The sequence below is a fragment of the Lytechinus pictus genome, chromosome 9 (genome assembly GCF_037042905.1).
Source record: "Lytechinus pictus isolate F3 Inbred chromosome 9, Lp3.0, whole genome shotgun sequence".
NCBI lineage: Eukaryota > Metazoa > Echinodermata > Echinoidea > Temnopleuroida > Toxopneustidae > Lytechinus > Lytechinus pictus.
In genome coordinates, this window is record NC_087253.1 from 8,137,765 (window position 1) to 8,165,260 (window position 27,496).

General features: G+C 37.4%; 2 protein-coding genes across 2 annotated transcripts; both read left to right on the top strand.

Annotated features, from left to right (window-relative positions):
- The first annotated feature begins 1,803 nt into the window (after positions 1–1,803).
- Positions 1,804–15,366, top strand: LOC135155566 (serine/threonine-protein phosphatase 6 regulatory ankyrin repeat subunit B-like). Its single transcript, XM_064105050.1, has 10 exons — positions 1,804–3,001; positions 3,125–3,361; positions 3,422–3,694; positions 3,767–5,061; positions 5,425–5,607; positions 6,156–6,313; positions 13,101–13,135; positions 13,912–14,247; positions 14,645–14,895; positions 15,331–15,366. The coding sequence occupies exons 1-10, from the start codon at positions 1,804–1,806 to the stop codon at positions 15,364–15,366; spliced, it is 4,002 nt and encodes a 1,333-aa protein (XP_063961120.1).
- A 5,414-nt stretch (positions 15,367–20,780) lies between these two features.
- LOC129263961 (putative nuclease HARBI1) lies at positions 20,781–21,785 on the top strand. The gene is made up of 2 exons (XM_064105051.1): positions 20,781–21,156; positions 21,262–21,785. The coding sequence occupies exons 1-2, from the start codon at positions 20,781–20,783 to the stop codon at positions 21,783–21,785; spliced, it is 900 nt and encodes a 299-aa protein (XP_063961121.1).
- The last annotated feature ends 5,711 nt before the right edge of the window (positions 21,786–27,496 follow it).

Below are 27,496 nucleotides of genomic sequence, written 5' to 3' on the forward strand. Positions count from 1 at the left end.
TAATAATGCGAGGGCAAAGCGCGAGCAGAAAGTTTTGTATACGTTTTGAAGTTATTGAAAATGTACCTGTTAAGGTATTTATATTTATATATTGTAATTATTGCATTATAAAATTTGTTGGAAAATGAATAAATAAATGAATGAATGAATAAGGACTGCTTGCACTTTTAGCCATGAAGACGTTATATATTTCAACAATCAAATAATGCTAGCGCGAGCTGAACATTTTATTACATTTATACATGAAGAATGACAGATTTTGATCAATTTTTGTAAACGTGAAGCAGGATGGCTATATAACGAAGCAATTGATGCGAGCGCGAGCGTAAAATTTGGGATTTAGACCTAAAGACGGGGCACTCTATTAATGTCTTGTAAATCATAAAAAGGATGAGTAATATGCATGACATGGGATCTTCCTACAATAATGATACATGTATAATGCGAGCACAAATCACGAGCAGGAAACGTTTGATATTGTGATCTGAAACTCGATGATAGAATGGATATTAGGTAGTTTGTTGTATAATCAATATTGAGAAATACATAACTCGCCAATCAAAATGCGAGCGTGCAGCGCTAGCTAATACGTTTTGCCAATGAGACATCAAAAGGGATATTTAAAAAAATTTATGGAATATACGAAAAAAATAGGTGCCTAATAAATTGAAATTTGCGAGCGCGCAGCGCGAGCAGAAAGTGTTAGTATCCAGACGATAAAACCTACTTAAAAAAAATCAATTTGTAAAACACACTAAATAATGACAGTTCGATTTCCGACGTAAGATGTGTTTTGTATATTGACTTGATTTTAAGCTCCATATTCAAAATATGGAAATCAACTAACAGGCAATGCGAGAGCGAAGCGCGAGCGAAATTTTTATATAGAGATATGAAAGATTCTTTTTATTTTCAAAGTCTTCCCCTCGTCTTATTTTATTCCCTCGTCTTGCTCCTCTCCTTTCCCTCCTATTTCCCCCCTTTTTTTGCTCCGCCAATAAGGGGGGGGGGGGGGGGCTCAGCCCCCATGGATCCGCCTATGGTTTAAGTACTAATTGCCATTGAAAGAATAATGTAGGACTAGTTCAGTAATTTGATCAAACAATGAAGATTTCTTGTTGTTGACTTTAGACAATAATTGACAACTATCTTCAATTATTGGGCGCATTAGATCAACATGAACCAAATAACCAAGTCCAAAGTTTTATTCTTAAGTTTAGATAAGTAAATTATGCTATTACTTTAAACAAATAACGTAACGATTACAAAGTGCACTCTGTCCACCATAAATGGTCACTGCAATCATGGTAAATGAGAGTAGTTAGATTAATATTGTTTAAACAGTATGCCTACATGTATATTGGTATTGACATTCAACGAGGCAATGAAATTGCGGTACTGTATTCTCCACAATGATCACTAGTATTTTCACCTGTATGATACACCAGTGATGATCATCACTACAATCAATTTATATTTGCTTTATTACGATACACCATTGGTACCTATGGTAACACGGCATGAATCGCTACAGGAATATGATTACTGCAAAGGGGTCTAGTGCTCGACTACGCTGTAAACCAACTATCTGATTCACCGTTGCTGCAAGATGAATACATATTTGTTTCACATAGATTATGTCGATACCCCCCCCCCCCATCTGACCATCTGACATGGGCTACGCAATACACGATGAGGAGACAACACTCAGATGAATCAAGACAATAAGTTCGCGATTCACATTGAAATATTTTTATTTCGATGAGAGATGCTTAATATGCGGTGTACAAGTTTTATATGAGTATGGATGACGTGACTCAAAATTTACACAAAGCAGTATCAAAAGGGAAGATTAGGGAAGTAAAGCATCTAATAAAAAAAGGAGCTGACATACACCAAGCAGACCAAGATGGAAACACGTGTTTACATATTGGAGTTATTAATGACCAAAGGGACATCATTGAGTATCTCATCAAACATAGAGCTGATGTCGAAAAGACTACCTCAGACGGACAAACACCCTTACATCTTGCTGCCTCACAGGGACTACTTAAGGTAATGAAAATAATTGCCACTGATGGAGCTGAATTGAATAAAGGGGATGATGATGGCTGGACTGCATTACACTATGCAGCTGGGAAAGGTCATCTTGGTGCCACCAAACATCTCATCAGTCAAGGAGCTAAAGTGAATAGAGAGGAAAAAGATGGTTGGACTGCATTACACATTGCAGCTCAAAATGGCCATCTTAATGTCACCAAACATCTCATCAGCCATGGTGCTAATGTGAATAGAGAGGACAAAGATGGTTGGACTGCATTACACATTGCAGTTCAGAATGGTCATCTTGATGTCACCAAATATCTCATCAGCCATGGTGCTCATGTGAATAGAGAGGAAAAAGATGGTAGTCCTGCATTATACATTGCAGCTCAGAATGGACATCTTGATGTAACAAAACATCTTATCAGTCAAGGAGCTCATGTGAATAGAGAGGAAAAAGATGGTTGGACTGCATTACACATTGCTGCTCAAAATGGTCATCTTGATGTCACCAAACATCTCGTCAGCCAGGGTGTTGATGTGAATAGAGAGCAAAAAGATGGTTGGACTGCATTACACGTTGCAGCTCAGAATGGTCATCTTGATGTCACCAAACATCTCATCAGTCAAGGAGCTGATGTGAATAGAGAGGAAAAAGATGGTTGGACTGCATTACACATTGCAGCTGAGAATGGAAATCTTGATGTCACCAAACATATCATCATTCAAGAAGCTGATGTGAATAAATGGAATGATAATGGTAGTACTGCATTACACATTGCAGCTCAGAATGGACATCTTAAGGTCACCAAACATCTCATCACTCAAGGGGCTGATGTGAATAAAGGGAATGATAATGGTAGTACTGCATTACACATTGCAGCTCATAATGGACATCTTGATGTCACCAAACATCTCATCAGCCAGGGTGCTGATGTGAATAGAGAGCAAAAAGATGGTTGGACTGCATTACACATTGCAGCTCAGAATGGACATCATGATGTCACCAAACATCTCATCAGTCAAGGAGCTGATGTGAATAGAGAAGAAAAAGATGGTTGGACTGCATTACACATTGCAGCTCAGAATGGTCATCTTGATGTCACCAAACATCTCATCAGCCAAGAAGCTGATGTGAATAGAGAGGAAAAAGATGGTTGGACTGCATTACACGTGGCAGCTCAGAATGGTCATCTTGATGTCAGCAAACATCTCATCAGTCAAGGAGCTGATGTGAATAAAGGAAATAATAATGGTAGTACTGCATTAATTATTGCAGCTCAGAATGGTCATCTTGATGTCACCAAACATCTCATCAGTCAAGAAGCTGATGTGAATAGAGAGAAAAAAGATGGTTGGACTGCATTACACATTGCAGCTAAGAATGGTCATCTTGATGTCAGCAAACATCTCATCAGTCAAGGAGCTGAAGTAAATATAGAGGAAAAAGATGGGTCGACTGCATTACACATTGCAGCTCAGAATGGTCATCTTAATGTCACCAAACATCTTATCAGTCAAGGAGCTGATGTGAATAGAGAGGATAAAGATGGTTGGACTGCATTACACATTGCAGCTCAGAATGGTCATATTGATGTCACCAAACATCTCCTCAGTCAAGGAGCTCATGTGAATAAAGGAAATTATGATGGTAGTACTGCATTAATTAATGCAGCTCAGAATGGTCATCTTGATGTCACCAAACATCTCATCAGTCAAGAAGCTGATGTGAATAGAGAGAAAAAAGATGGTTGGACTGCATTACACGTTGCAGCTCAGAGTGGTCATCTTGATGTCAGCAAACATCTCATCAGTCAAGGAGCTGAAGTAAATAGAGAGGGTAAACATGGTTGGACTCCATTACACATGGCGGCTTACAAAGGTCATCTCGATATCATCAAATATCTCATCAGTCAAGGAGGTGAAGTGAATAGAAGCAACGATACCGGTCGGACGGCATTACACTATGCAGCTGAGAAGGGACATTTTGATGTCGCCACATATCTCATCACTAAAGGAGCTGATATGAACATAGGGGAGGTTATAGGTCAGACAGCATTACATTATGCAGCTGAAAATGGACATATTGATATCACATCATACCTTATTAGGAAAGGGGTTGAGATAAATGAAGAGGGGAAGCGTGGTAGGACTGCATTACACCTTGCGGTGCAGAATGGTCATCTAGATGTCATGAAAAATCTCATCAATCAAGGAGCTGATGTGAATAAAGGGGATACTACAGGTTGGACTGCTTTACACAGTGCTGTTGAGAAAGGCCATCTTGATGTAACTAAATATCTCATCAGTCATGGTGCAGATGTGAATAAAGGTGATAGAACTGATTGGAGTGCATTACACAGTGCAGTCAACAGTGGTCATATTCATGTCATCAAATACCTTCTTAGACAAGGAGCTAGTTTGAATAAAGTGGATAATACTGGCTGGACGGCATTGCACATCGCAGCTCTGAATGGCGACATTGATATCACCAAATGTCTCATCAGTGAAGGTGCTGGCGTAAATATTCAACATGACACTGGACGAACTGCATTACATTTTGGGTGTGAGAATGGTTATCTAGATATCACTAAATATCTCATCGGTCAAGGAGCTAAAGTGAATATAGGAGATAAGACTGGTTTGACTGCATTACATCTTGCAGCTGCGAATGGACACATTGATGTCACCATGCATCTAGTTAACCAAAGAGCTGAGGTGAATAAAGAAGATAATGATGGTCACACTTCACTGCTGCTTGCTGTCCAAAATAGCCATGTTGAAGTCATTGAATATCTGATAGATCAAGGAGATAAAGCCGACAGGGGAATCGCTGATGGCTGTGCAAAAGCACTCTCTACTGTGCAGGATAGTCGCCTAAATATCGTTCCCGTTCTCTTGGCACCAGGAGCGCGTCCTGAAGTAGACGACGTCCACGGAACGACTCCCCTAGGACTATCTCTGCTGTTTGGGTACAAACAAATCGCTGGGATTCTAGCCACGTGTTCCCCATCCGAGGTAAGCTCTTTATACTGATAACGTATTCTCTACTTTGATGCATGATAAGCAGTTTAATATGTTATTTAGCACCTCTAAATACCTGATTTCACCAAACTCCATTTTTAACAGGATTGAAACAAAACTAATTCATCAAACATAACTAATTAATATTGAACACAATATTAAAAGTCGAACTTAAATTAAAGCATCAAACAGATTTAAAATAAAACAGTAGGGCACACAAAATGATAATGGTAGAATAGTAAAATTTTCATGCCCTAAATGATTTAAGTTTCAGAAATTAAAAAGAAATGTCTTTAAAATATTTTTTTCATTATTCAATATGGCTAAAAAGAGATTTTAAAAACGATCCCTGCCCAGGTTATCAACAGTTATTTTCATCATGCCATACAAGAGGGTCATACATTTGTTGTTGAGTATCTGGTCAATCGTGGAGCGGATCTCAATGTCCAGTCAGCAGACGGTCAGACCTGTCTCCATGAAGCAATCAAACTTTGCGACAGGACGGAGAGAAATGTACAATATAGTGACACACTAAGAAAGGTGAGTAGCATTCAACATTGCCAGCTTACGAATAAACCAACCATGTACAAGATGATTAGAGATGCAAATTTCATTGTTTAATATAATAATCAACATTATCGATCATTAACCTTTGCCTTTTTTGAGGAAAGGATCCCTCTGGGTATCCATAATTTTTTGCAGAACTTGTAACTGATCTCAACTTTCCAAGCCACGTAACTTGGTTTATGCGGGTGTTTGAGTGTATTTTTTTTTATTTACTTATTTATAGATTGATTTTTTTAGGGAAGGTGCAAGAGCTTTTGTTTCTACATGTATGTCATTCTAGAATGGACACTCATAATAGTTTTCCTTCAGCTCCTAATTATGTATGATACCCCAACTTACCCCTCCCGAAAATAACCATTAAGAAATATATATCGATAAAAAAATTGGAAAAAAATCAAATGACACAATATATTTACAAAAAAATTTCAGTACTCTTTAAAACGAACTCTAGTGTGTTCACATATTTAAGCCTATATTATGTCTGGTGGCTTGAGCTTGGGCATATTTCTGGTATGTTTCAGATTTCTGATGAATTTTACGGTGGAGAACTTGCTCCTGAGAAAGCCTTAGTGTTCTATCTCATTGACAACGGAGCCAAGATAGATGTGGAAGATAAGTCAGGCAAGCTCCCAATCCATTATGCCAAGGATGAAGTGGTCAGACAGATGATATTGTCAAGGTAATTTTCCATACTTAAATTCTTATTTGTGAAACCTTATGTACATACATGCATTAACATATTCTATACACAATTAATATACAAAAACGCAGACCTGAAAATTCCTATAAAAAGATTCAAAATATCTTCGATAACTTATTTATATCAAGTCATGATGACAATGATAATAATGGTGAATAATAACGACAATAGAAACAAATATTAGGTTTATCATGTTTTATTGCTTTAAAAAAAGTTTTCACTTTTACTCTACAGTGCGTACCAAAAAAAAGTTTACACTTTAAAAAGCCCTGGGAAATAAAAAATATACAGCATGTGGGTAATTTTTTAACATATAATTATGGGGTTGGGTCTCATCTATCCAATGAAAGTAAAAGTTTTGACAGACTGTTACACTTGAGTGAGCACTGTCCATTTTTGTAAAGCTCACAGAAATCTGTTTGCGCAGAAATGCTTGTTTTCACGCTGTGTCAAGGGGAAAGGGCGAAATCAAACTTACCCTGCAAAGCGTTTCTCATAAATTTCCCTAGCACTTTTAGCCAATTGAAATAAAACGGATACATTCAAGCATTTTGTAACAATTTTGCCCCCAAATTTGAAATTTCAACACTTAGTAATTAGTAAGCACAACCTTTACCCTTTTTGTGCCAGCTGGATGTGAGGACATAACTGAATCTGAACAAAAGTTTATATCCGACATCTCCAGCATTTTTCACTAAGTTTTTATCATTTAAAGTTGGTTTACATTTCATTTTCATTTAATACTTGTTTCTCCACACTTTTCCCAAGCTTGGCAATGATTAACAAAATGAAAATCAAGCCTAAGCCATTTCATGCAAATCACATTTCAGTGTAAAGCAAATATCGTCACGATGGACTTGGTGTGTGGGAGAGTGGGATGGGGCGCAATGCACTCTTCGAAGTGTTTTGGGCAAGGAAACAAGCTTAAAAAGGTAAAAGATATCTTCATATCAATTTTACTTGCTAATTTCCACGTGCTCTTCATGATTAAGGTCTATTTTTATTCTCATAACTATTTCAAAGTTCTGCGCAAATCTTTTTTCACCGACTTTTCAAAAGTAAGTGGTGCTCACTCAAGCGGAAATATTTTTCGACAGTAATATCGTCATTTGCTTAAATGGATCTGTACCAATGCTAAAATGTGGAAAAATCGTCAGGATATTACAAATGTACAATTTTACAGGGTTTTTTCTAAGTGTAAACTTTTTTTTGATACGCACTGTATATACGATCTACTGTACGTTAGGTAGTTAACGCTGGCTTAACCCAATCATGGTTCCCAACTTTTCAAGAAAACACAAATCCCTGATTTTTTATCTGATGAAGTTCAAAAATTCCCGAATTATTTGAACCTATTCCCAGTTTCTCATGTTTTCTAATTTGTTGCTGTGAATTACATGTATTATGATTTTTTTATAACTGGAGAAACGTCTAAAAAAATTCCAGATTTCCCTGATGGGGTGGGAACCTTGCCAATCCATTTTAAAGAGGAGGCTAAGAAGTAGAACAAAAAACAGAATGAGAAGATATATAAGATGAATGACTACTGTGGTGATAACTGATAAAGGTCTGCAAGCGTAGACTACACTGTGTTATTACACGTCAGAATGATGTGGGTCGCAGTGATGTTGCAGCTAATTACCCGATAGACCTGTATAGTGTTATCAAACTACAGTGCGTATCAAAAAAAGTTTACACTTTGAAAAAGCCCTGGGAATTAAAAAATATACAACATGAGGGTAATTTTTTCACATATATTCCTGGATTTGGGTCTCATCTATCCAATGAAAGTAAAAATGTTAACAGAATGTTACACTTGAGTGAGCACTGTCCATTTTTGTAAAGCTCGCAGAAAACTGTTTGCGTAGAAATGCCCATTTTCATGCTGTGTCGAGGGGAAAGGGCAAAATCAAACTTATCCTGCGAAACATTTCTCATACAATTCCCTTGCACTTTTAGTCAATTGAAATAAAACGGATACATTAAAGCATTTTAGAACAATTTTGCCTCCAAAGTTGACATTTCAACACTTAATAAGCACAACCTTTACCCTTTTTGTACCAGCTGGATCTGAGGAATTGAATCTAACCAAAATTTTATATCAGACATCTCCAGCATTTGTTTCACTAAGTTTTTATCATTTAATGTGGGTTTATATTTCATTTTTCATTTAATACTTGCTTCTCTAGACTTTTCCCAAGCTTTGTAATCAAGTTACTACGTTTAGTGGCGTACCGCAGGTCACGGCATTGGGGGGCACCAGCAAAAATTTCAAGTCACTTAGGGAGCGCGCAAAGCGCGCTCAGTTGCCAGGTATACTGATCTTATAGAGACATTTTAAGGACATGCAATGCCATTAAAATGATATGTTTCTCACTGATTAAATATTGCGAGCGCGAAGCGTGAGCTGAAAATTTTTGATATTCAGACCTAGAAGGGACATTATAAGCAAATTTTTTTGTAATCATGATACGTACTTGTCTCGCTAAACAAACAATGCGAGCGCGAAGCGTGAGCTGAAATGTTTGCATATATTGACCCCAAACTGACATTTAAGGACTACATTTTAGGAATCAATTAAGAGTATACATATCTCAACATAGTCATCTAATGCTAGTGCCATTCTTTGTTGATTTTGTTAGAATTACATCTAAACACATTAAGCACTTTATGTAGTCATTGTAATCATGATAATCATACGCATCTCAATAATCAAATACTGCGAGCGCGAAGCGCGAGCTGAAAATTTAGGAATTCAGACCTGAAGAAGGGCCCTCTAAGGCTTGTTTGTAGGAATTCACTAAGACCGTACTTATTTCTCTAACCAAATGATGCAAGCGCGAAGCGCCAGCTGATTTTCTTTGTATATATTGACCCCAAACATGGATATTTTAAGGACTATTCGCATTAGATGACTTTGGTGAGATAATCTTAATGGATTCCTATTTAGGAATCCATTAAGAGTATCTCACAATAGTCATCTGATGCGAGTGCCAAGCGCTTTCTGATTTTGTTATAATTACATCTAAACACATGAAGCACATTTTGTTGTCATAGTCATACGCATCTCACTAATCAAAAAAGCGAGCGCGAAGCGCGATCTAAAAAAATAGGAAATTCAGACCTGTAGAGGGGCAATCTAAGGCCTGTTTGCAGGAATTCTCTAAGACCGTACGTTTTTTACTAACAAAATGATGCGAGCGCGAAGCGCGAGCTGATTTTTTTTTTAAATATTGAGATCAGAAAAATTGACATTTTAAGGACTGATTTTAGGAATTCATGAAGAACAGACATCTCACCAATCAACTAATGTGAATGTTGGCACGTTAAGACCTTAAAATAGGGAATCACTTTAAGTGGTCATGAAAAAGAAGCAAATGCCACTACATAAAACAACATTAACTCGAATTGCGAGGAAATATATTTGGCGTACACTATATTGATTTGAAAACGGAAGGTTTTAGTACAACAGGATTATATATCTCGTTAAACAGTCTGTGCGAGCACCAGGAACAATAAAGACATAGGCTCTGAGCAAATAATGTTTCATAAAGTGATGAAAAAATGCTTCTTATGTAATATAACAAAGAATAACATTATAATGAACAATAATTTCTTCTTTCCCCACTATGTTTCTCTTCCTTTCTCCTTCTTTTCCTCCTTTTCCCCGTTTTTATTTTGGCCATCCGATTGGGGGGGGGGGGGGGGCACGTGCCCCCCCCCCCCATGCCCCCCGTAGTTACGCCACTGACTGCGTTTGTTGGGCAATTGGCATTGTTTATAATAATAATTATAATATTAATGATAATAATGATGATGTTGATGATGATGATAATAATAATAATAATAATGATAATAATAATGATAATAATGTGACTTATAAAGCGCTAAATTCCCTTCTGTAGAGGGTGAATTATCGGATGGTCTAATACCACATGGTCTACTCATCAGTTTGTCCAACTTCACATAGTCTAAACTCATTTCGTCTACAACCAGTTCGTCTAATATCCAATACGTCTACTTCCCACTTGGTCTAATATCCAATTTGTCTAATTTCCATTTGGGCTAATAACAAGTTGGGCTAATTTCCACTTGGTCTAATATCCAATTCGTCTAATTCCCACTTGGTCTAATATCCAATTCGTCTAATGAGCAGTTGGGCTAAAATCATTTGGTCTAATTTCCAGTTGGTCTAACACCACTTGGTCTAACTTCCACTTCGGCTAATTTCCACTTGGTCTAATTATCATTTTGTCTAATTGCCACATGGTCTAATGACCGTTTGGTCTAATTTTCACTTGGTCTAATATCCAATTGGTCTAATGACCACTTGGGCTAATCGTCACTTAGTCTAATCGCCAATTGGTCTAATGACCAGTTGGGCTAATCTTCACTTGGTCTAATTTTCATTTGGTCTAATTCACACTTGGTCTAATGTCCATTTATTCTAATATAGCATCATTCCTTATTATTTATTTTATCTAGAATTAGCAAATATGGTACGTAATGGATAAATACCATGCATCAGTTAATACATATCACCAGGATCCGGAAGGGAAGAGCCGGGATAGGGCTGGTGGGCGCAAAACCTCACCGTGAATGACTATTGATGATGAGATAATCGCTCATCAAATGAATTATTCTAATCAAATAATTCTTATAATTAGGCCTGTATGTCGATTATAAGATGATGATGACAATTAAATCATACTCATAATCATTACATCACCGCATGCACATTTACAGAACAATAAGTTGGGGACCTTGTAGCTTATAATGGTCGAATTGTGGGGTTTCATCAGAAAAAAATTATAAGGAAGAAAGGAACGAAAATATAATGTAATTGATTGTGTGGATACGTATTTGGTAAATGCCTCTTTTAAATCATTGTGATACACCATTACGGACTACTTGAACTTGATGGCCTAGTTATGCAGTTTAGGGGATTCCAAAACTACAAAGCCATTAGATCATGTAATTTTGTTATGAATATTTTGACTAGTTATTTCAATAGTTAGTTTGGAGGCAAATAACAGACCAGTTAGATATAGTTTGATAACACTATACAGGTCTATCGGGTTAGCTGCAACAACATCACTGCGACCATCTTTGTTGCAGCCACATCATTATGACGTGTAATAACACAGTAAAGTCTACGCTTGCAGACCTTTATCAGTTATCACCAGAGTAGCCATTCATCTTTATCTTCTCATTCTGTTTTTTTTTGTTCTACTTCTTCGCCTCCTCCTTAAAATGGATTTCCCATCAAGGAAATCAGGGATTTTTTTTTAACGTTACTCCAGTCAGGGATTGCCTCAAATCCGGGAAAATGCCTCAATTGAGGGCAAAATCAGGGAATTTTGATCGGCCCAAATGTCGAAAGCACGATAGTCATTCAGACTCTGTTATATTTTGTTGTATATTAAAACAGCATTCATTGAATGACATGTTATGGTTTTTTTTTTTTCACTGTAGCCTCTTTTACTACAATACAAGTATAGGCCTACTGGTACATTATACATGCATAACTAAAAAAATAACAATACATGTAATTCACTGAAAAAACATGAGAAACTGGGAATGGGTTTAAATAATTCGGGAATTTTGTAACTTTATCAGAGAAAAATCAGGGATTGTTGTTTTCTTGAAAAGTTGGGAACCATGATTAGGTTAAGCCAGCGTTAACTTTCTACAGTAGATCGTATACATAAAGGTGAATGAATAAATATCGTATTTTTTCCCACCTCTATATTAGCGTTATTTTACAGAATTGCAAATTTGATTGTTTTTCACCAAAACCTTCAAAAGTTCCTTGAAACAGAAAGAAAATCCCCAGTTTGTTTCATCCCCATATTTTTTTCGTCCCCACAGGCTTTCGAAAATCCCCATATTTTCAAAATTCAGTTGGGGACGAAATATACGTCACTCTAACTGTTCTCCAATATCGAGGGGCGCGCATGTGAAGATTCGAAGCCGGCGCGCGGAAAGTAACTTTAAAAATTTCACCAGAAAATTGAAAACAAATTACTGTGCAGACTTTACAAATTAGACCAAATGGCATGTAGACGAAATGAATGTTAGACTATCTGGAAATTAGACCAAGTGAAAATTGGCCGAAATGGAAATTAGACCAACTGCACATTAGACCAACTGAATAATGGACCAAGTGATGATTAGACCAACTGCAATATAGACCAAATGAATAATAGACCAAGTGAGGATTAGACCAACTAGTATTAGACCATCTGACTATTAGACGAAGTGGTATTAGACCAAGTGGCAATAAAATACATTAGACGAAATGGCAATTAGACCAAATGAAAATTAGACCAAGTGACGATTAGCCCAACTGGGCATTAGACCAAGTGGCTATTAGACCAAGTGGTCATTAGACCAATTGGCTATTAGACCAAGTGGTCATTAGACCAAGTGGCTATTAGACCAAGTGGTCATTAGACTAATTGGCTATTAGACCAAGTGGTCATTATACCAAAAGAGAATTGGACTAAGTGGGTTTAGCCCGAATGTTGTTAGCCCATCTGATGATTAGACCAAGTGATAATAGACCATCCGTCAGTAAACCCTGTAGAGTGCTCAAGGCGCACAAAGAGCTAAGAGTTTAATCAAAATCTAACTCTTGTGAGTTTATGAAAAAACTATGAATAAGTTTATAAATAAATTATCTTTGTTGAAAGATATACTTCTCATATTTAGAATGATTATTAATACTGTGTCATTGATATTGGAATTATTCCCCCTTTTTCAGATTAAATTCCCTTGAAGACATAACATTTTATCGAGGTAAGAAGTCTCGTACATTTATGTTTTACATGTTTCTATGAAATCGTAAAATACATAACATTAAATTACCGACTAATTAATTCCATTAAAATGTTTGTAGTAAAATACTGGTAAAAGCACAATTATCACCATAATCATGATTAGCCCTAAGGTATTAAGGTTATCAGAATGTTGACGGCTAACAATCGAGATATTCCTGCCACTGACAGAAAAACAGCATCACAGAACGGTATATTCCAGATTCTTCAAATGATTGATCGAATACATTAAAACTTATTTTTATCAATTTTGTTATGCTACTGTGTAAATGAAAATCAATCTAACCCTTTCTTTATATAGAGTACTAAAACTGTGAGGACATTTTCTTTCAATTATTGAATGTACCTAAAACAATAACGGGTCAGCAAAATTTACTATGATATTTTTGTTGGTTTAACAGTTTTTTCCCTTTCTATTCTTCTCTTCAATAGAAAGCGTCCGCGACACTGTTCAGGTCGTAATCAATATCATAACCGGGGTTTGTTGATTAAATATATATGTATATATATATATATATTATATATATATATATATATATATATAATGAATCTCCGCTTTAAGCGGAATTAGCATTCGATTTTTCCATCATGATATCAAGTTTCTGAGCAATTAGGAGTCTATAACACCGATTATTCAGGGGTGGCAAGTTTGGCTGTAAATTTTATTGAGAGTTTTAATGGATATATCTTAATTTGTGTTTAAAAAAACATTTCTTACCTAATGGTTATTACACAAAGCTGAGAAACAAGCTGGATCTACTGCAAGTCGCGTCAGAGTCGACGAAATTATCTCTCAGGATATATTACAAGAGGACCATGGCTTGTCAATGTACATCCCACCCAATGCTTTGCTTCAGGGAGAATCACGAGAGATCACACTAACCCTCCTTCGAGACCCTCCAAGCGTAGATATACAAGATGATGAAACCGTGGCCTGCTACGGGATCAGATGTGATCCTCCAAACATGGTATTTCTCAAACCTGCAAAGATCAGGATACCACACGCCACACTAGTTGCCAACCCAGCCGAAGTAAAGCCAGATGTTGTGTCATATGAATGGGATTCAGTGAATGGTAAGTTTTTAGTGAGGGTAAAGTTTTACAATATCTGAACATCACTTGGATCCATGAAATGATGATTATTAATAATCACAAACTTGCGTTTACTTTTACTTACATCACGTAAGCTGAGTTAATTAGAAGGGCTAAGAAATCGACTGTCCTGTAATAAACAAAATTCTGAGGTTAACCCGAGTTATAAGTTGGGTAGTTTGACTGATGGATCAATTGATGATTTATTACTATATTCTATTCATGTTTTTATTTTTATTATAATTTTATTTGTATTAAATTCATATAATTATTTGAAGGAGTGCTGCTAAGGACACTGTTCTGTTTCTGTATTAGGACTAGACACTCAGTTTTACCAAAGAGGTTAACAGGAAATGTATTTTTATGACCTCAAACCCAGATCTGCCACGAACTTCAAGAAGCAGTTCATCCGACTCTCCAGCTGACAAGCCACCATACTGCAAAGTCTACAAGAGACACCTTGAGCTGTATATCGACCACAGTGCTGAGTGGTGGGTTCTTATTCCCCTTGAGCAGCATGTGATTAAACGCCGATTCATGTGCACACCGTATACTCCAGATGGAATAAAAAGAGGACAGGAGATTGGTGTCCACCTTCGTCTTCACGAGGATATTCCTGGAATAGATGTGGTAGGTATACAATCAATTGTTTTATTTTCTGAAAAATGTAAGATTATAAGACCTTGCCAGTATGGATTCCGTAAACACCACTCTGCGCAATTAGCCATTGTTGACTTATATGACAGAATTTCTAATGCTATTTCTCGCAAACAGTTTGCAGTTGCTTTATTCATCGATCTTAGTAAGGCATTCGACACCCTCAACCACTCGATTTTGATAAATAAACTCCAACATTATGGAGTACGGGGAACACCACTATCCTGGTTCAATGATTATCTGAAAAACAGACAACAATTTACAACTTATCGTCATCAAACATCAAACATAGTGCAGCAAAAGACGGGTGTTCCACAGGGATCAATATTGGGACCACTGTTATTTTTTATATATATATTAATGATATCATGAACAATTAAAAAAAATTATCCCACTTCTTATTTGCAGATGACGCAACACTTTTATTTTCTCATTCTGATCTAAATCGTACAATATACACATTCAACCACGACCTCCCAAAACTTGTTAACTGGTTTCAATTAAATAAACTTGTTCTTAACATCAACAAAACAAAGTTCATTGTATTTCACTCCAAAAATAAGAAGATCACTTCTTGCCCTAATATCAACATTAATAATACAGTCATAGAAAGGAAAGACCATGTCAAGTTTTTGGGCATTACCTTCGATGAAACTGTGAATTGGAATAACCATGTTAATAATATATCGATTCTTGCATCTTGCATTGTTGGAATTCTTTATAAAATAAGATACTTGCTTTCACAAAATGTTTTACTACTTTTATATAAATCATTTATTTTATCATATTCGTCATATGGCAATATCGCTTGGGAAAATGGGAACAAAATACACCTAGATTCGATATTATTACTAAAAAAGAAAGCTATTAGACTATGCACAAAATCTCATTATCTAGCACACACAAATCCTAGATAAAAAATTTCGGTCTTTTAAAAATTCACGATATTAATAAATTACAAATCGGAATATTCATGTATAAACTAACACAGAATATGCTACCTAATTATTTTTATACCATGTTTACACTTAATCGTGATATTCATTCCTATGACACAAGAAATTCACTCAATTTTCATCTAGCAAATCCAATCACAACCACAGCACATAAGTCTATCCGCCACACTGGTCCAGACATATTGTATTCTTTACCAATGAATGTCAGAAACTCATCTTTATTATCTTCATTCAAACAACAGTTAAAAAGGCAACTCCTTGACGCTTATTAATATATACATAACTGTTCTTTACATACTTACATACATACATGCATGGGGGAGGGGCGGGTGGGTTTGGTTATAAGTTGTAAGTATCATGTAAATTCAATATTTCTTTATCATTGATAAAAGTTTTATCCGTTCAGTATTTCAAATAACTGTATTTTGTATTCTATCATTTACCGATTAATATATTTTTTTGGGGTGAACCAACTTAACAAGCATACTGCTTTCATGGGCATTCAATTTCCCTGATAAATGTATATATATATATATATATATATTTATTTATTTATTTACATAAGGACTGCGAAAATGACATAAAAAGAACTGGAACAAATATCGAAGCATACACCTAAGAAAAATAAAACCACGAGTCATGATGTTAAATTAACAATTGATAATGATCAAATACCTAACAATGAAATAGCTCACGTTCTAAACAAAGCCTTTAATGAAGTCGGCTAAAGGTTGCAAGCCGCTTCGGGTAATTTCTCGAAAGATTTATTAAACAATTTACAAACTCTGTTTATTCCAGATTGTGAATTTAAATTTCATGCAATCAAAAAGGAGTATGTTATGAAAGAACTATTACATATTGATTGTTTGAAAGCGGTCGGAGTAGATGGTATTCACCCTAAGTTTCTTAAGCTGGCAGCAGAGAGTATAGCTGGCCCTTTAACCCATTTATTTAATGCAACTTTACAAACACGTGTTATTCCAGAAGATTTCAAAACAGCAAGAATTACTCCTGTACATAAGGGAGGATAATTTGATATTGACAATTATAGACCAATTTTTGTGCTTCCAGTCCTGTCCAAAATACTAGAGAGAGCAATACATGATCAATTGTATAAGTACTTAAATGTAAATGATCTACTTGCAAATTGTCAGTCTGGCTTCAGACCGTCTTATTCTACTGCCACTTGTCTAACTGAGATTACAGACTTTTTGTATGATAAAATGGACCGAAAACATGTTACTGTATGGTGGTATTTTCTTGGACTTACGTAAAGCTTTTGATGTTATTCCTCACAGTTTTATACTTGCAAAACTTAAGTACTATGGTATTACTGGCAATGAATACAACTGGATGGATTCGTATTTAACAGACAGAAGGCAATTTGTAATGATTAACAGTTGTCGCAGTGAATTTTTGAAGATAAAATCAGGTGTCCCACAAGGATCTATACTGGGTCCATTGATATTTTGTATTTTTATTAATGACATGTGTACTTTGAAATTGCATGTACATTCTAAAATGTCTCTTTATGCTGATGATACCGCCATTTTTAATCACGGTGAATCAATTAAGAAGGTACAAAAGTATTTGCAAGATGATTTTGATTCAATAAGTAAATGTCTAGACTTAAATAATATGCATTTACACCCGCACAAAACAAAAGCCATGGTATTTGGTCAAAATAAAAAAGTTGAGGGGTGCTCATTTGTCAGTGAAATTCAGGAACATACAATTAGAAAATGTAAAAAAAGATTAAATACTTAGATGTCATGCTCGATCCGGGCTTGACTTGGTGCAAACATATTACTAATATCGTTTGTAAAATATCTCGGGCAATAGGTTGTGTAATGCGGATTAAGCACTTACTGTCCATTGATATCATGAAGAAGCTGTACTTTTCTATGATTTTACCTTACATTGATTACTGTATTACATCTTGGGGAAGCAGTGCAAAAATACATTTAGATAAGATACGAAAACTTCAAATTAAATATGCCAGAATGCTTTTGAAAAAAGATTATAATACATCACAAATTTCTTTGTTGCAGTCACTGAAGTGGCAATCAGTAGATCAGCGTATAAAATATCAGTATTGTGTTCTTGTATATAAAATAATGAATGATTTAGTTCCAAATTATTTAAAACCTTTAGTATGTAAACGGCCCGTGAAATACAGGACACGGTTTTCTTTACGATGCCCCCTTCAGCTTCCTAAAGCTAGAATTGAACATAAAAGAAAATCTTTCGCATATGTCGGACCCAAATTATTTAATGCACTTCCTTCAAATTTACAAGTTTGTACCTCCTTGTTAGTTTTTAAAAAAATTATGCAAAGCCTTTCATACGAATTAATAAAGAGCGAAATGATATTCCATTGATTTACAATGCTATGTATGTTTAAATTGTCACTTCCCACTCTATATTTTGGTGTTAATTGTTAACTGATGTTAGATATTTTGTATTTTGTATTTTTGATGTTGTTTGTTGTTGTTGTTGTTGTTGTTGTTCATAGTTATCTTGACATGTATTTTAAACTGCAGGGCGCCTTTGTAAAGTATATAATAAATAAAACAAAATAAATAAATAAATATAATATAATGAACTGTATTGAATTGTAATGTTTGTTTGTATATTCTTGACTTTGTATATTTTTAATGGAAAATAAATGAATTCAATCAATCAATCAATGTCAGTGGATATGCAGGGGCCGTGGAACCTTTTTCAAAGTGGCAGCGGGGCTGACCATGCAAAACTTGCAATCATATTGTCATTTTACGTTTTCGTACACGGTTTTAGAATAGAACAAAAGTGGGGAAGGGGCTGAATCCCGACAACCCCTCCCAACCCCCGCTCCGCGGCCCCTGATATGCCGATGTTAGAATTGTCAGATAATTTAGTACTAAGCATGATGTAAAGGCTAGCACACAGTTGTGTCTTTTCTATATGAAACCTATCATCCCATCTATGTGTGTACTAGTATTTTCCCCCTACGAAAGTTACTTTTTTCAATTCTTATTGTTGTCATATTCTTCAAGTTTTCAGTAATACGTTGTTATTTAATAAATGTACATTTTGAACAACTATAAATCCCCCCATCTTCGAATGTTAGTGAAATCTACAATGCAGCATTTTTTATCTAATAGATCTAATTTCTTACATCCAATTTCGTTTTTGGCTCACCAGGAAATACAAGAGGAGGAGAAGAAGCAGTTATATCACAAGGCCCATCCCTCTATACCCATCAGTATTGCCTCCAAGGCAGGGGATGTCAGTGTGACATCCTACCGAGGTGGCGATGCCGTGGACGACAAGGTATTTGTTTTGTCTTACATTAGCCTGTGTTTGTATTGAAACGCTTTGTCTTTATCCTCTTCAAAATGAAAACTTATACGTTTTCATTTTTTTTTTATTGTGAACAACAGGTTCTCCTTCTCAAAGACGTTCAAAGAAGAATGCAACACCTAATTGTGCTCCCGGTGAAAATGCATGAAGATGACACGGACCTTCGAGTTACAGTCATTCTTACCCAGTCTGGGAAACGGGTCGATGTTTCAGTATCACTCACCTTTGTTATCGGATGCTCTGGTATGTATGGTCATTGCAGTGTTGTTTTGATTTAAAGTGGGGAGTACGATCAGACTAATTTTAATGCAAATATACTTCTGACATGCAAAACACTGATTAGAGGAGAAGTTCACCCTGACGAAAGGTTTGTTGTAAGAATAACAGAAAAATGGCAAAGTTGGACGAAAATCCATTAATGGTTAAGAACGTTATTAAGAACTAAAATTTCAGATGTAATATTAGAGCCTTCCATTTTTTAATTGTTCATGATAATTAAATCTTTTATTTTTTTAAGAGTGAGTGTGTAATAAATTTTCTATTGCTATGCTGATGGTACAATGAAAACCCATTTGTATTTTCTTGAGAAAATGAATTTGATTGCCTCTCTTAAATTCACAATAGTGGACAGATGCTCGCATAGAACGTCACAAATTAAGAAACTGAAATTCTAAAAGTCTAATCGAATTCTAATCTGTAATTTATTTTCTATAATGTGCTGCCAATATATCTCTTTCTGCAATTGGTACCCCCTTCTTAGGCGTTTATTCATGGAAAGTCGTGTATAATTTTCAAACTCATTAAAATCGAATGCTTAATTCCTTTTAGCCAGCAGTCGTAAGATATCGATACGAGATGTTAGCTGTGTTTTATTTTTGCTCTTTTTTTCTTGTTTTTTGTTCTGCGACAGATGGACGGACTTTGGAACCCACTCTCTTTGGACGGTAAGATGCATGTTTATTGTATTACACCCTTCCTCTCTGAATCATATCTTTATAAGGCTTTTTACAAGTATCCCCACAACTGGTGTAGTGAACGGCTTAAGCCCCTTTCACAATTGTTGCCAAACAGACTACAACGGATTGCGACTCGAAATGTTTCCCGTTGTACGACTCGTTGTAGCCGTTGTACCACTTATTGTACGATCCAGATGCGACAAAATGGTCGCATCTCGGTCGGGAAAAAAAACCGTGCTGCTCCGATATTTTGAGCGACTGACGCGATGAAAAATAATTGCACGACAGGCAGTACGACTCGTAAGACCCCGAACGAGTGTTGCACGAGTATTTTCATGTCGTACGACGATGCATCCTGTCGTACGAGTCCGTTGTACCACCCTAAGACTATTGGAAGACCTGTCTTGCCCCCTTTGCAACGTTGTACGATTTGTTTCACCCTCAATATAAGCTCGAGAACTCCTGAGCTTTCATCCCAAATGTCTGGACCATCCATACTGTAAACATGGCTGCTGCTCGACCAATAGCTCCTGGGAGGCTCTTGCATTTGCTAAGTCTGAGAAGGCAAATCCAAAACGTTCAAGACAGACATGTCGTATTGATGGCCTTACTCATCCGTAGACGTCAAAGACATGCAAGGCAAAGAAGAAGGTGGTGGGTCAAACCCTGGATTGAGAGACGTGTGCTGTTTGGACAGTATGATAATCTGATGACGGAGTTGCAGAGAGAATGTCAGGGTGACTTCCTGAACTACATGAGGATGCCACCAGAAACGTTCCTTGAACTGTTGCAGCGCATCACTCCGAGGATAGAGAAGTCCTATCGCTACCGGCAGCCACTGGATCCTGGGCTCAAACTGGCCATCACCTTGAGATATCTTGCGACCGGCAACAGCTACAAAACCCTGCAGTATGCCTTCCGTGTTGCCCATAATACCATCTCTCTGTTTATACCAGAGGTGTGCCAGGCCATCATCAGTGAATACCAAGATGAAGTATTTTCCTGTCCAACTACCCCAGATATATGGAGAGAAGTGGCACGGACTTACGCTGACAGATGAAACTTTCATTATGTCTGCGGAGCCTTGGACGGAAAACACGTGGCCATCAGAAATCCACCAGGCTCTGGTACGATCTACTACAACTACAAGGGTTTCTACAGCCTCATCCTCTTGGCCCTAGTTGATGGCAATTACAAGTTCCTCTGGGCTGACGTTGGTAATCCCGGTTCATCATCGGATGCCCAGGTCTTCAACCACAGCCCGCTGAGAAGTGGACTGGAGAATGGTACTCTTGGCCTGCCAGATCCAGAGCCCCTGCCAGATGATGACCGAGACACCCCTTACTTCTTAATTGGGGACGACGCCTTCCCTCTCAGGACATGGATGCAAAAGCCGTACTCCAATCGTGAGCAGACCGACGAGGAGAGAATCTTCAACTACCGTCTCTCGAGGGCTCGCCGTGTGGTGGAGAACAGCTTTGGCATCCTTGCCCATCGCTGGAGATGCTTGTTGAGTACCATACAGCTTGATCCAGAAAAAGCCAGGACAGTCATTATGGCCTGCATGTGCCTCCACAACCTAATGAGAGATCGTTTTTCTGTTTGAAATAAATGTTCCAAAATGGGTCAGTTGTAAATTAAATTGAGAGAGTTCATCAAGTAACAATAACAATCCAAACAAAAGTTCACTGTTCATTTTCTTTATTTGACAAGTCTGATAAGTTCAAATGGATGATGATTGATGTGGATTTAGTGGAATGAATCATTTCAAAGAAGAAGTGAATGATCATGTCAACATTTATTTTAAACAAAAAATTCTTTGACAATGAAATGTTTGAAATAATTAATGTTGATTCTCCTTTAATAGCATGTATTTGAAATTAAAAAAAGAACATTTTTGAAAAAACGTTATTTATGAGAATAAAAAAGATGTACAGATATAACAAATTTTATATTGTCATTAATCATGTTGTTTTAAAAATTATATATTTTGTCCAAGACATTTTGTTAACGAAAATGAATTCTATTCACCGAGTAAATGTTTAAAAAAGTTTGAAATAAATGTTCCAAAATAGTCAAATTATAATTTGAGTTGAGAGAGTTCGTCAAGTAACAATAAAAACAATCCTAACAAAAGTTCACTGTTCATCTTCTTCATCTGACAAGTTCAACTGGGTGATGATTGATGTGTTGGCGCTGTTGCTGCCTCCTTGCTGCTGCTGCTGAAAGGGGGCCTGCTGTTTTTGCTGGAAGTGGGGGTGCTGCTGCTGGAAGGGGGCCTGCTGCTGGAAGGGGGCCTGTAAATTGGGCTGCTGAAATCCTCCCTGATGGTTCTGAGGGGTCCAGGTGCTGCTTGGCCCGAGCATCCCAAGGAAGGAAGCAGGTGGAGCGTCCTGGGTGAAGCTGATCGGCGCTGACTGAGGCCTGAGTGGCTGGATCATCTGGGGAGTGCTGGGGCGAGATACTGGGGTGGTGGAAAGGTGGTCCGCCCGATCTTGGTAGCGGCTCACCAAGTTGAAAGTGTCCCTGGTGAACTCTCGCCAGATGGGTCTTGGGAGTGGGCGGACGGCCTGCAGCATCCATTCTAGCCAGGCCTGCCTCTCGTCAGCGCCTTGGGTGAGTGCCGCATCCACCTGGCTCCGGATGGCCGTCTGCTCGGTGGATGTTCTGATGAATTCCAGGAGGGCCTTGTCCACATCGGTGGGCGACCCCCTCTTCTGCCTCTTCTTGGGAGGTGCAGCCCCCTGGCTGGAGACTTGGTTGGAGCTGGGTGCTTGCCTGGCATCTGGACCCTCCTCATCTAAACCCTCTTCGTCGGAGGCGGCTTCAGTAATTCGGCTACTGAGGTGGCCCAGTTGGCAGCCCTGTGACCGATGGACTATGTGCTTCGTCAGAAAACCAAGGTTGTTATTGACCCATCTCTGCCTGGGGGTAAGGACGATGGCCTTCTCACCACTCTTCTTTCCAGCGGTCTTCATCTTCCCCAGGATGGTCCTCTGGCTTTTATACCATAGTCTGATGTCGGCCACTGAAAATATACAAAATGTAGAAGCAAGAAATTAGTCAACATCCAAAAAGTTGGCATGTTTAACTAATAAACATCATCAATAAATCGGAATGTGCATATTTTTCCGCTACTACTTACCGGTGACTCCCAGCTTTTCCGCCATCTCCATGTACTTGCGCTCCTTCTTCTTATAGTTTTTGAAGTCCACCTTGCTCTTGTCGTAGATGAACTCATTGTCAGCGAAAAACTCGGCCAGCTCCTGCTCCATGGCTTTGGTGATACCGCAGGTAGCATGGCCATCTGTCACGTGGTTCTCATCACTGGCGGCGGCTGGTGGATCTTGGCCCCCTTCCTGCAGCATTTCATCATCCTCGGTCTGGGCTTCACCAAATTCATCACCCTCATCACCAGCTATGACAGAAGCAGTAGCTTTCTCCTCGGCCACGGGTATAGGCTGGGCCCTTCCTCCTCATCAGGCTGATTTTTCCTCTTTTCCCTTGACTTCTTTGGGGCCATGCCGATGCTTGTATTTTGGTTGTGTCTTGTTCACTGTAGCAGCGTCTCGTCAGGCATCAGCGGTTGTAATGAAGAAAGTGTGTGTATTTGAGTTTTGTCAGACGTGTATCAATCAGATATGATTATTTACGTCTGGGACCGACCTTTAACGTCACCATCCGAAAGACGTGACCAGGGCTCGAACCTCTGCATCAATTTGTAACTTCCCCGCATAGCTTGGATTACAGGCGCACGCCACAACGCCCAGTTGAAGAAAGTCGCATCGCGTGTCGTATTTATAGGCCAACACCTCGCGCGACAGGTGGTGCGGTGTGTCGCACAATGGGTCGTAGCCTTGTACGATCGGTTGTAGTTGTCGTACAACGGGTCGCTAGGTCGCGCGACATATGGCGCTACAAAACGCATATGTCGTGCGACTTGGTCGCATCATAGTTCAACCGTTGCAGCCGTTGTACGACTGTTGCACCCGGAAACATGAAAATAATCGCACGATTACGTCTCACGACTGTTGTATCCTGGTGCAGTGGTCGTTCACCTCTCGTACGATTTTATATATTGCTTGCGACTCAAAGACAACACTTCTACAACAGGACGGAAAAAATATTTTCGAAAAAAAAAAAATTATCGCACGAGTGAGGCGCCAATTGTGAAAGGGGCTTTAGTATTCCTGCAATAGACGTTACGATTATGCACAACACGCACAAAGTTAAATAAACGGGGTGGGTTACAAGATAGTTTAATACTATGTTGAACTACATTTTTACCGAAAATGTGAAAATGCATGATTTAAGGTTTTAGTAACGAACCAACGGGGGAATTATTTTGATGGGGGCAGTAACTGTCCATTATATTGATCTTTACCAATGTACTCTGCTCACGTTTTTATTTGTATATACCTTTTCCGTCAACTATTTTTAATTTGACTTCGTAAGCGGATAACAATCGGCTAACTTTGATTACTTCTATTTAAAACCTTTTTATTCTTCTTTCAGGGTGGTTGAAGAAGTTTCTAAAGGTGAACTTAATGAAGATGATATCCTCAACATTGCTGAAAAGATGACAGTGGATCAGTTTTATGATTTAGGGGTAGCTCTTGGTTTCACGATCACACAGCTGGATGCTATAGAATACCAGAGATTCAGAGACAGACAGCAGGCCTCCTATGATATGCTTACAAGGTGGCGGCAGACACAAATCTCTGGTCAAGCAGCGAAGGAAGAACTCATCACAATCATGGAAACACTGGATTCCCCTACTGAAGGTATGGTAATGATAACAAAAGTGCGAATGTATATTGATAATTTTTTGTACGGACATGTGAATTCAAGGGTGTCTGGGCAGTGTGCGCATTTTGGCCAGTAAATGGTTCAGTATAGGTCTATGTAGTTCAGGGTTGTGGGGTGTGCGTGTGGGGAGTGTGCGTAGATGTGCGTGACTCTTTTGGCTTGTGTTTTGTTTGGTGCAGGAGAGTGTGTACAATGGCAGTGTGCGGCAAAGCGTGTACTTGTGCTCTGTGTGTTTGCAGGTGGAGTGAGGTGCACGAGTAGTCCAGGATAGGCCCCATAGAAAATTGACCAAACCTTGTTTTTTTATATATACAATATTTTTTTATGGTTTCTTGTCAATTCGAGGGTGCTGATTCCGAATCTGGATGATGCCACTCGTGTAACCTTGAGCATTTTCCGCAAATTGGCAAAATCCAATATGGCCGCCAAAATATGCAAATTACCCATGAAAATCATAAAATTGTCAGCACACTGGCTATGAAATGCATGAAATTGTGTGGCAGGAGTAAAAATCTCTCTGAAAAAAAAAATTTTTGACAAAATATTTATTTTCATGATATTCAAAATGGCCGCCATAAGCCATTGTATACTCTATTATGTACAATATGAATAGGGAAAACTAATTTTCACAAAAATGAGCACTAAACTGCAAAAAATCGCGATGTATGAACGAAGTAATATATGCAATTCATCATTACTAACGAGATATATCATTTATTATGTCATATATGGGAACATTGTTGTATTTTGGTGTCTAAAATAGCCGCCACAGGCCCAAAGAGTATTATGAACAATGGCAATGGTCTGGGCCAAAAAAATGACAAAAGTGAGCACTAAAATACATATTATTAAGATAAACGAGTGGAATACTTACTAAAACATAATTGTTAATATACAATTTTATATTTTTAAATTCAAAATGGCCGCAATAGGCCCTATATTTATCATGTACAATTCGAATGGAGAAACTAATTTTCACATGAGTAAGAAACATAAAATACATGTAATTTTGATATACGAGTAAAACATTGCCTGACAACATGTATTATAGCAAGACATATCATTTCTTTTGTCATGCATGAAATAAATGCTGTATTATGAAATTCAAAATGGTCCCTATAGGCCCTAACAGTATTATCTACAATGTGAATGGGGACATATAGTTTTGTAAGAATTTGGATTTGCTCGACTATGACATCCATATAATCCTGTTGTATGAGTAAAATGTTATTTGAAAACATATATATTTTGTTTAATTATAGCATTTCTTCCACCATAGGTGATGAACACTCAATTTTGACATTCAAAATAAGCTCTACAAGCCCTAACTAAATATAGCTAACATGCGAATAGGGAAACTAATTTTCAAAAGAGTTAGAATCATAAACTGCATATAACTGTGATGTACGAGTAAAAATATTGTCTTAAACATGATTTCTAACTAAATACATCACATATTGGCCGTGAAGGTAATAAATGCTGTACTCTGAAATCCAAAATGGCTGCCATAGGTCCTTAAAATATTGTGTACATTGTAACATTGGACATATAATTTGAAAGAATTTGGCTTTGCTTGACTCTAAATATTGCATAGGCCTATATATTGTGATGTAAGGTTGCATTATTGTCTAAGACCATGGTTTCTAACGAGATATATCATAATGTTGTGTAATTAAGGTGATTTAATGCTGCATTTTTAAATTGAAAATGGCCACCATAGGCCCTTGTTGTATAATATACAATTTGGGTGGAGACAAATGATGATCGCAAAAAGGGCATATGACAGCCATTTTGAATGTTTAAATACAGTATTTATCCCCTAAATTACATAAGATATGATATGTTTTGTTTTAAGTCATGTTTTGAGACAATACTTCACTCATACATCATCATTTGACCAAGTAAAGCCAAATTTTGTTTAAATGATTTGTTCCCATTCACATTGTGCATAATACCGTAAGGGCCTGTAGCGGCCATTTTTACTTTAAAATAACAGTACTTTTCACCTAACTGGCAGAATAAATGATATATATTAATAGAAATTATGCTTTCAGACAATATTTTACCCATAGATCACTATTATGTGCATTTATGGTGCTCACTCCTGTGAATATTGGTTTCCCACTTTGCATTGTGCATATGTCGGAAAGTGGAATTTTCATTTAGGTCACTTGAAAAGAATGTGCCTAATTTGCAGATTATTTTTGTACAGGTGTTTGGAATTCTCTTGATCGGCCGGATCACTAGATAGGGTTAGGATGATCGATGTATGTACACTCGAAAAATATAATTCTAGTTATTTTCTAATCCTTGTTATGTATTTTAAAGGATTTTAAGGATTTGTTTTCTCGTAATATTGAGTGAAAACAGTATATATACTTGTATCTTTTTCATATTGGCTGTTTCAAAGTTTAACAAATCCTTAGCGGAATGATATTTTTTGGGGTGGTTCCGTGACTCCACTGCTTGTTGGCATTTTACGTTGGGTAGATTATTGCACGTCCTGGT